The sequence below is a fragment of the Lissotriton helveticus genome, chromosome 2_2, assembly GCF_964261635.1.
Source record: "Lissotriton helveticus chromosome 2_2, aLisHel1.1, whole genome shotgun sequence".
Lineage (NCBI taxonomy): Eukaryota > Metazoa > Chordata > Amphibia > Caudata > Salamandridae > Lissotriton > Lissotriton helveticus.
The window spans coordinates 254,672,400-254,683,830 of record NC_136060.1 but is presented as its reverse complement, the minus strand read 5'-3'; the positions used below and the strand labels follow the sequence as shown (position 1 = coordinate 254,683,830).

The 11,431-nt window shown below is 44.6% G+C and overlaps 1 protein-coding gene across 1 annotated transcript in view; it reads left to right on the top strand.

Annotated features, from left to right (window-relative positions):
• The first annotated feature begins 3,508 nt into the window (after positions 1–3,508).
• The window catches only part of ZCCHC4 (zinc finger CCHC-type containing 4), a 374,799-nt gene continuing 366,876 nt past the window's right edge, over positions 3,509–11,431 (top strand). Inside the window, exon 1 of the mRNA XM_078678377.1 lies at positions 3,509–3,783. Within this exon, the coding sequence (XP_078534503.1) occupies positions 3,654–3,783 (130 nt within the window). The 5' untranslated portion in view covers positions 3,509–3,653. The remainder of the gene's footprint in view (positions 3,784–11,431) is intronic.

The following is an 11,431-nucleotide window of genomic DNA, read 5'->3' as shown; positions in this document are numbered from 1 at the left end:
GTGTGATGGGCGAGCAATCAAAAGACGCAGGAGGTGCCAACACAGAGGTGATTGTTTTGGTGTGTAAGTCCTTAATTGGGCTGGCGACAGTAATGTAGCAGGATGTTGCTTCACAAAAATGGCAGTATTTGCCGTAACAGGAAATTGTATACCTACAGTAACGGCGCCTGTGCACGCAGGGCCACCAGTGTCAGCATGGTATATGCATAGATCACCAATTGGTATTGACAACGGTAGAGATGGAACAGTACACAAGGGTGTGCATTCCTGGCCTCGGCAACCCCGGGAAGGATAGGCCTATGCAACGCCTCATTTCCCCTGTTCAGGAAGCGGGGACTTCCAGAGTAAAAGTAGTACCATACACTTAACACTTTCCAGAGCGTAGTGGCTAGGTGTGGATGGTTAGCAGACTGTACAGTATGCCAGTGGGAGGGGTAGAATGATAGTACCAGGATACCCCCGGTCACGGCCAGGGATCCTCGATAGGCGTGCCCCCACACCCTCATGCATTATAGGACATGGGGTAACGATGATAGGACCCAGACTGCACCATAAGGGGGCAGTTTTTCCCCAGGCTGCACGTACAAGGGGGGGGGGGGGGAATATGCGAGTGCACGGAGTCACTCGGTGACGAATCACTCGATAAAGAGGATCAACACTTGGTTTGAGAAATTAGTTCAAACACCTTAATTGCCAGTCGGCTGATAATGAAGAGTGGACAATTATTGGAGGGGTTGTCTCTACTCACAGGGTGGGGGGTCCAGTTGACAGTCAAGGAATGTCCTAAGGATAGGGAACAAACTAGCAGGGGTAGAGGGTTTCTTGATTAGGAAGATATGACCTTTCAATGTAGGCGGTTGGGGGGGGCCAGATAGTCGGTCAACTACCTGGCCTGTGGCGGTAAGGTCATTAATCGGTGAGCAGCATTTTAAGGTCCTTACGGGGGGGCGGACCCATTCACGAAAGGGGCCGCCCGCGGGAGGGGCCATTGGTCTCTCTCAGAACACCCAGGGGCAGGATATGATATCCCGTATTTTAAAGGGTGCGGGGGAGGGAGTCTACGCTTTCCTCAGGCTGGTAGCCACCCCTCACAACACTATGACGTCACTAAGGTGCACGAGTGTCTGGGCCCTCCTGTTATGGTTAAATGGAGTTCAGGGAGCGCACGTGGGCGAAACGTGCCCTGGGTTGCGCATGCGCATCTCGAACGTGAGAGCGCAGCTGTAAAAGGATCTGACACTGGTTGACGACCTTGCCGTACGACTTTATTATTAGAATGCAGTTTAATTTTCAGGATGTTTAGATTCGGTTAGGAAACACGCTGTACTAGATATTTGTTAAGGTTAGCCCATCATACCATGTCGAAACGGATGTCAATCTAATGTTCTGAAATGTGCATTTTAACAATTGTCAGAAATGTTTATTTTATTAAAATTTTTGATTTGTTTTTATATTTTAATAAATACGGCCGGGGGGGGCCTGTACCCCCTGACTTCCAAAGACCCCCATGTGTTGACTGGTTGAATTGGGTAATTCAGTCAGTGTGTTAAGGGGGGAGGTGGCCGGCAGTCCAAGACCATGAGAGAAGGGGGGGCCAATCGGCCCCCACGCAAGCATGGCGGGGCCCGGCCCCTCCCACACCCCGTGCCTTTCGGGGTCGCTTGCCCCGCGCCCTCACCCCGGAAGTAATTGTGCACTTCCGGGGTGAGGGGGCGGGGCCGCGGCGGCGAAAGGGTTAAAAGCCTGGGGAGCGCGGGAAGCGGCCTCTTTGTGCCCGCGCTCCCAGGCTCGCTCCTCGCCCCACCGTGGGGCTGTGTAATTTTCCCCGCCCTCCATCCCCTTTTTTAGCAGACCTTGGGGCCGGCCAATGGTAGGTATAATGTTTTTGGCGATGTGCCGGATTATAGGAATAGGATGCTTGATCCAGTAGGCCTTTTTTCCCGTTTACTGGAAGGTTGAGCAGATGTAAATGTTTTGTGCATTGCTGTGATATTATAACTAATTTTCTCCTTAGGCCTTTTTTCCGCTTACAGGAATATCTGTATATGTATATGTGTTGTGCCTTGCTGTGTATTAACAAATTTCTCCTTAGGCCTTTTTTCCCTTTTAGTATAGCAATGTCGTATTTATTATGTGTGTCTGGCGGTAAGGTCATTAATCGGTGAGCAGCATTTTAAGGTCCTTACGGGGGGGCGGACCCATTCACGAAAGGGGCCGCCCGCGGGAGGGGCCATTGGTCTCTCTCAGAACTTCAGGGGCAGGATATGATATCCCGTATTTTGAAGGGTGCGGGGGAGGGAGTCTACGCTTTCCTCAGGCTGGTAGCCACCCCTCACAACACTATGACGTCACTAAGGTGCGAGAGTGTCTGGGCCCTCCTGTTATGGTTAAATGGAGTTCAGGGAGCGCACGTGGGCGAAACGTGCCCTGGGTTGCGCATGCGCATCTCGAACGTGAGAGCGCAGCTGTAAAAGGATCTGACACCGGTTGACGACCTTGCCGTACGACTTTATTATTAGAATGCAGTTTAATTTTCAGGATGTTTAGATTCGGTTAGGAAACACGCTGTACTAGATATTTGTTAAGGTTAGCCCATCATACCATGTCGAAACGGATGTCAATCTAATGTTCTGAAATGTGCATTTTAACAATTGTCAGAAATGTTTATTTTATTAAAAATTTTGATTTGTTTTTATATTTTAATAAATACGGCCAGGGGGGGGCCCTGTACCCCCTGACTTCCAAAGACCCCCATGTGTTGACTGGTTGAATTGGGTAATTCAGTCAGTGTGTTAAGGGGGGAGGTGGCCGGCAGTCCAAGACCATGCTCCCAACCCACTTTTTTTTATCCCACTTTCAAAACCCGTGTATGAATGTTATTGTTTGCCTTTGACTCGTTTATTTATTTTTACATTTGGCTTTCCTCTTTTGATTGTTTTGCTTTTCTTGTTTGGAAATGGGAAATTGTTATAATGTACTTTGCATTACAGCTCCTTAAGCTTGTTAACCCTGATCATTCAGAATCCTTTGTAGGTATTCTTCATGCTCTGGTTGGAGCGCATCGATTATTTTCTTCTCTGGATACTGATGAAGCACCCGAAAGTCACACTCTAGAGTTTCTACGCCTTCCTGGGCCTTCTGGTACTTTTATCAATAAAGCCATTCGCCTTCTTGACCTGCTGGGTGTAATTATTACATTCCTTCGTAACAAAATAATGTTCCTGTCCAGTGAACATCATATATTCGAGCTGTCAACTTGCCGTCATAAAGGGAACATCAGTCAGTCCTGATTTTCAGTCATCTTGTCCACCATGACTCCTCGGATTTGCAGACTGAATTCAGTATTTTGGGAATCCCTCCTTGTACACTCCACCGTCCCAGGACGGCCTTGCTTGTTCCCGATGTTTGTTCTTAAAGACCCTCCCCAAAACAATTTGACAGTGAGCTGTCGTGCTCTTTGGCCGAAGCACTGTAAGGATAAGGGCTAGCAAGGAAACCTGCAATAATTCCTCCGCTCCTGGGGTGGCAGGTTTTTCGCGATGCTACTGTAATTCTGTTAGCCCCGGATCTGCGTGCATTCTTTAGCGATCTGCAGCTACTGCCAGACCACACCTTACTTCTTTTTCTGGGGGAGCCGGGATAGAGGCGGTGTCATGGCGGCCAGCGGCAGCATTACCCATTCGGATGCCTCCGAATTTGTTGTGCAGGAACCCCAGCACACCTCAGGGATACAGGTTGTACTGACGCGACAGGTGGAGAGCAGAGCCCCTTTTTGCCCGCATGGTTAGTGCCTTATTCTATTCTCCTTCCGTGTCTTCCCCGATTCTTGGAAAACGTTTTCGACCCGGTGAATATTTGGCCAGCATAAACTATTTTGTCCACCTTCTCTAGTCTTAGTTTTGTACACCTAATATGGCCGCCATTCTAACGTGATTTGTTGCGCAGTTCTTTTGGTTTACGCAGTCTAGTCTATCACACGTGTAAATGTTTTTGGGAAGGGGCTAGTTACACGTGATAATTGTGTGTTATGGTATCTTTGTAAACATTGTTAATTAATTTTGGCAACTGTCTTGAATTCTTTATGTCCGGCCACATAGCTGTTGTGAGACCTCTTGTGATCTTTATTTATTTATTTATTTTATTTATTTATGCATTTTTATATAGCGCGGACTTTACCCGAAGGCGTCAGAGCGCTTCACATTAGGAACAGAAATGAAACATAATGAGAAACATTACAAAAGAACAGATTACAAAAACATACGTTACTTACATAAGGTAATAGTGACAATTGTGATCGTAATAGGGTATAGAGAAACTAGCATTTGTAGCGCGCATTTAGTCTTCCTATCTATGGCAAGTTGGTTGGATACCAGTCCAGGTTGTAAAGAAGTACTCCGGAATCAGCTTGATGGAGCAAGTCATTTATTATGCTAAACGACAACACACCCCGAGCAGGAGTGCTCAGTAAGGCTAGCAAACAGCAACTGTCAACTCGCAACTAAACTGACAAAAAGAACTGTCAATGTAGAACGTCCAGCTGTGAACGTTCCAGCTGGTGTCATCACTGTCGCGCGCATGGATTGGGTTGCGCAGGGAGGAAGGGGAAGCAAGGAACACAACACATCTCCTTCCCTTACAACCCTTAAGGAGAAACCTTAAAACTGAATGAGCACAGAGTACTAAACAGGTCCCAGGTCATAAACGAATTCTTTGTATTTACTTGGTTTGACCAAACTACGACCTAACATACTTGTGCTGGTTTTATCTTCCATAGCGTCCTTTCCTGCCATGTGTTCATTTTCATACGAAGAGGTACACCCCGCACTTGTTGACCTACCTGTCTTTTTAGTGATGCAATAATTCCCCTCCAATGTGAGTTCCAATGCCTCTCGATTTTTTACCTCAGTGGCACTGCTACTGGCGCCCGGAGATACCTCTGAGGCACCAGTGTTGGGGTCTCTGTGTACACCAATAGACTCAATGAGTTCAAGGTCCTGAACCCCACTGGTACCATAGTTGACAATTGAAGTACATGTGCTATCAACTTCTCCGTCTGGTTCATATGTTTCTTTGCGCAACCATCCGTTGATGTCCTGTTACACCACAAAATACCTTTCATCCACGTTCTTAGGTTCTATGGTGTCTTTTATATCACTTTTTTATACTGATTTCTTTGCAGTTAAGTTTTCTGTCACACATCTCTTTGCAAGAAGCTTGTGTCTCATGGAATCTTATCGTGACCTTATCCGTCGACCCTTCACTGTTCATGGCTGTCTTGATCTGTTCAATATTTTCCTTTGCGATAGGTTTCCTACCTTTTATGATTTCGAACGGGCTCACTAAAGTTTTTTCTCCAGGTGTTATTCTGTACTCCCAAATAGTTTTGTTTACTTCCTTCCTCCAAAATTTACCATTTTTGTTAGCCAAACGAATGGAGCCATTTATTACTGTGTTAAAATTTTCCATGTCCCCACAACCATCCGAGTGGTAAACGGGCGTTGTTTTGTGGGTAATACGATTCCTGTCAATTAACTTCTTATAAATGTCCGACGTGAAGGGTCTCCCATTATCACTTACAATAGTCTTCGGTATCCCTTCTCTCGTGAATATACCATCCATGAAAGTGACATGGTCCGTTGCATCCGCCTTCCTGCATACCTTTATTTCTGGCCACTTTGAAAAGTGATCAATCAAGACTAGTATGTGCACCTGTTCTTTTTGCCATCTTATGGGTCCCACTATATCTATACCTACACTTTCCCATGGCATGTTTGGGCATTTCCATGGATTAGTGAATTTGTAGTTCCAGTTGCTACATTGTATTCTGTCCTTTTGCATAACTAGTACCGGTTCTGAGATGTTCGGATTAAGTGTAATGCCTAGTCTACCTTGGTCCTTCCATCCAAGCACAGAAGGGCCAGTGGTAGCGACATACAATTTGCTGATAGTTTTTCTCGCCTTAAATGTGAAAGTTAGTTTCCTGAAACGTATAAGTTCAATTGGTTTGCCTGTATAAAAGTGTGATATCCGGTTTTTCCATATCCATCCCAAATTTCTTTTGAAATTTCTCTCTCCACACCTTTTGGTTGATTATGGTGCACGGTGAGCCGGAGTCGGCCATTATCTCATTATTCACTCCTCCTATTTCCACTATGCACAATGGTTTCTTCTTTTCGCCATCTTCCGTTTTTCTGCTATTATTATCTTCAGTCACACTGAGTACACACAAGTTGTAGTCGGAGTCATCCGAGGAGTTCTGCTCCTCCTCTTCCTCGACATATCTTACATTTGCTTTTATCTTTCTCTTACAAGCCTTTTGAAAATGCCCTATAAGTCCACACTGTGAGCATTTGTTGTTCCTAGCCAGACATTTCCAGTTGCTTGCCAGGTGTTTACTGCTACCACAGCAGTAACATTTTAATTGTTCATACGTCTTCTCTTTTCCTTTTAATCTCTGCTCATCCTCCTCTTTTTTTCTTGTAGGTCATAACTTTGTCCTTTGTTCTGCTTATTTTAGCCACTATACTATCGCCCTCTATTTTTCTTTTATCCTCACTGATAACCTCCTTAGAGCAACAGCCAGTCAATTCTGCCTTCTTAACAATATCAATAACTTGTTGAAGGGGGTTCTCCCCTTTAGCCCATAGTGCGTCCTGTATGTTAGGATTGGCAGCACAGATTACAATCTGATCCCTAATTAAGTCATCGTGCATGTTCTCAAATTTGCATGAGAGCGCTAGATTCTTTAAGGCTGACACATAGTCTTCTATGCATTCTTCCTTACCTTGCTTCCTTTTGTAAAATGTATATCTGTGTACAGCAACACAGACAGTAGGTTTGTAATACCCGTCTAAATCCTCCATGGCTTCATTAAAAACATTTCTTTCTCCTCCTTCTCTCACTTTTTTTGTTATATTATTGTACACCTTTAAACCACCTGCTCCCAAACAGTGTAATAATATTTTTTTCTTTTCCTCTGGTTTAAGCGGTTCGTCCTCCTTGTCAAATGTTGAAATGTAGTTACAAAAGTACTCCTTCCACTCTTCCCATCTAACCAGGGGTGCACCTGCACCTTTTAGAAATGCTTCTGGAGGCTGTAAATTGTAAATATTCCCTGAAGCCATAGTGAAACAACTGTAGATTAATTATTTATATATATATATATATATATATATATATATATATATATATATATATATATATATATATATATATATTTCTATTAAGTTCATAGATGTCACAGTATTTAATTAACCCAGCGTTCACTGAACCTTTATAGTTTTATTCTCTTAAATATTAGTTCCCTAGGAATAATGTAACCACACTTCTCACCTGTGTGCTTCTATTATGCTAGTATCAGGCCATGTACCTAGTTCCCCTTGTTAGGTTGAAAGTACTAAAGCAGACCTTACTGTTCCCTCTGGTTTGCTTATATTTGCTTTAGAGTCTTTGCATACAATTCCCTAAAATAGCTGTATGCACATTTTACTGCGCGTGGTAAAATTCCTGGTACGTCAAACTTCAACTTTATATACCATGCCGATTAATATACTGTCCACCTAATAGGATGTAGGTTTTGTGGTGTAACAATTTGTTATGAACGGCGTAGTCACATAGTATGAAAATGTTCCTCCCTTTATTTTCCTTTTTTTTGGTTGAAGAAATTATTTATTCTCCTCCTCACCTGTGTGTTACACAGCCCGCTTATATTATCATGCGAAATGCAGCTGTTTAGCTCCTCCTGCAGTGCTAAATCAGGCCCCAATAACCTCACCGGTCTGTTTTCATCTGTTTTCAGTCTTTGTTTACACTTCTCGTTAATGGCGGCACACACGTTTCCTGTGCGTGTAAAAAGAATGCCTAGAATTTCAACGCTTAACTTTCAAGATGGCGCGCTCACTGGTGTTGTAATAGACGACGTTATGTGGATGCGCCTCAGCTCATGTCGAGTTTACCACACGCTGTGTCAGTTCTCCTCAGAAGGCTTCTCACTGCAGACTCACATGAAACTATACACACCTTACAGTTTGATGTATGGCTAAATCATACGCTGAGGCATTTCACAGCTTTGACAGCGGGTGAGTGATGTCTGTATTTCTATGGCCTAACATGCGTTGATTGATTACATTTCTCAATGGTAGTGACACATTGTGGTTAATTTGTTCGTCTTCTGTCTGTTGTTGTCTTTTAGCCTGTTTGGGATTGACTACCCACTTTTGAATACTGTATCAAATCACTCAAGTAAACTAGGATTGTCCTGGGCTAATCATTAATCGGTGAGTGCCTGTTGTGGATACATGAACTGTTCATTCCTCTAGTCCTTTTCATTAGGACTAAGCCTTATGCATTCCTTTCCTACATTATAGGTGGCCCACTGTCCTGCTGGTGGCTCTCGAACAATCTTCAATAATCTTTATAGGTCAGTACCCATGGACGCCACATGTTTTACCAGTTTGACTAGGTTGGTTAAGTCACTTACGCTCTATGGTTACTCCCTAGGTCCCCGTCCCCCGTCCTGAGGAAGACCCGTAGCTGAGGAGTAGGCTCACCCTTATAGCGCCAGGGTCGAAACGTCGACGCTTACCACCCAACGTGGGCCTGCACCCCGCTGTTGTTCTCCCACCACCTCCTGCGAAAAAACCTACAGATGATGAATTCACTCTACTCTGTTAATAAGAAATAACATTTTGGTTCTAAATAACGCCAGGGGCAGGCCTCCACCTACAACAAGTCTAAATGTAGGCTTGATTCGTTGAATAATTGTAATTGACCCCCCCTTTTTTTTTCTTTCAAAATTTCCTTATACCTCTCTCTATTCCTTTTCACGAGCACTCTCTTTACACTCTCTATATTTCACCACCTGGCTGTAACCAGGTATTCAAATTAAAAACTGTCTTTAAATATTGTGTAAATAAAAATTGCGATGGAATAATCTTTCAAAAGAGTTTTGGCTAAAACTTGACCATGGGTACCGTCTGTTATATGTGAATGCATTGGGTTTTTCCTTCTTCCTTTTTTAGGTCTCGCCTGTCAATGCGCATGCGCATTGAGCGGAGCGAGACTATAGGGGCTTATCCAGAGTTTAACCAAGCTGACGATTTGATGCTGTGCATGTGCGCTTTTTAACTCAATGCGCAAGCGCAATGAGTTAAAATGCGCGTGCACAGCATCAAATCGTCAGCTTGGTGCCGCCAGCAGCTCTTCCCGCTCCGCCCCCTGCTGCATCAAAGGCTTTGCGCTCTGCCTCAGCCCAGCCATTCTCCTCCCCTAATTGCCCCCTGCTGCATCAAAGGCTTTTTCACGTCTGGCCGGCCGTGCTTTCAGTTTCACGGCCGGCTGGCCGTTTCTCCTTTTCTTTTTTCATTAATTGCCATTTTGTACAAGGAATGTTTTAAGCATGACCATTGATGTATTGATATGCTTTTCCAACTACCATCTAAACCAAAGTACATTTTACCGGTGCTGCCGCCCGTCAGTATGTCTTTACAATTTACTTAAATGTATTTATATATACCTCAATCATTTGTTCACGGATACATTTTTGTACTGTATATAACAACCGCAATGCTTACTTCTTTAACTTAAGACGCAGTCCACTGTTACCATTGTCATTCTGCCACGAAATTAAACAGAGTTTTTCAGGCCGTAAGATGCCTAGGAACGCCCGGACTTGCCATTCTGACCGGATTAGGTTACCTTTTGTTCATTTGGCATATTTTTATGCACAATGAGCCTTATTAATTTGCTATTTGACATTTTGACCGTCTTGGCCTCTTGTTTTGACATAAATCACAAGCCTGCTCTTTTAGTGCTCCCTTGTTGTAACCTGCACACACGTCAATTTTTCCCCTGTAATGTACCGTTTGCTACCTCCTGTACTCCGTTCGCCCACATCCATCACCTCCGCCCCACGCAACCCAACACCCGCCCCCGCAATCTGCCCGCCCGTATAACCCTACTCATGCATCACTACTGTTAACTTGTAATCTTTTCCCCATGCACCACCACTGCACCAACCGCAAAGCGCTCCGACACCCCCAGGCAAAGTCCGCGCCATCTAAAACGCCTAAATAAATTACAACTATAAATTGGGGGCATGCAAAATTCTGCAAAATCTGCATTTTTACCGCTATTCAACTGCAGAACAATACTATTTCAAACAACATGAAGAAGGAAAACAGAACACTAAGTGAACCTGTCGCCTGCACCCAGCACTTAAACAAAGGAAGAAATTAACTAAATTTTTCGAGCTCTCAACTGAACCATTTGCATTGAACCGTGCCCATTTTACAGAAGAAACTAAACTTAGTAGGGCCACGAAGGGTTAAGGCCCCTGTGGTGCACCACACTTGCACCCCCCTCTCTCTACCCGGTATTGAGCTCCGTGTGTTATTTCAGACCGGTGCCACTACGCCCCCGTGAGCAAATTACCCCTTCCATTGTCGCAAGTGACGCCCATACACTCTTCCTGGAAAACAACTCTTCATGCTTTCTTTTTTTTTATTACGCTCTCACTGCGGATACGAGGAGCCCAGCTCTAACACTCCTCCTTTTCGCTCCACATCCCCCCGCCAACCAACCCCAGTATTTGCGGCTCATTGCCATGCCTTGTTGAGCAGCCCCCCGCCCACCCCGTACCAACTCCTTTCGCCAGCGCACCACATAGGCGGCTCTCCCTGCTCTCCTTATCTTACGAATTCCTGTACTCTGACGATCCCCTTTGGCTGCAGTCAGGACCGTGCACTGACATCTGTAAACGTCGCCTCCTCATAGCTCACATCACTAGTACCGGGGATTAGGACACCGCTTCTGAGGCAGCCGATCGCAAGATACTGGTCCTATGCGATCTATTATATATTGTTTAGTTTAGAGGTGTCATCTTTCATTTTAGAATTAATCACTCAGCGTCCTGACACTTGATATGACCATATTTTACGGGTGCTTGCTATATTTCTCATATTTCCTTTTGTGCGCTCTAGACCTTTTTTAATAATTTCTTTTTTTTTCATTTTCGTATTTATAGATTTGTATTTCAATAAATTACTCTGTGAATTCAACTTAAGGTAAAGGAAATAAGTAGACTTGAATTTAATCTACTTTACCCTCCTAGTGCTAGTTTTTACAAGTCAATTTGTAGAAATGTCTAGACTCCACCACCACATTATCACTCAGCACCACTCTGCACCACCACAGTATCATTCAGCACCACCACAGTACCACTCTGCACCACCACAGCACCACTCAGCACCACCACAGCACCACCACAGTATCACTCGGCACCACCACATTATCCCTCAGCACCACCACAGCACCACTCAGCACCACCACAGCACCACTCAGCACTACGACAGCACCACTACAGCACCACCACATTATCACTCAGCACCACCACATTATCACTCAGCACCACCACATTATCCCTCAGCACCAC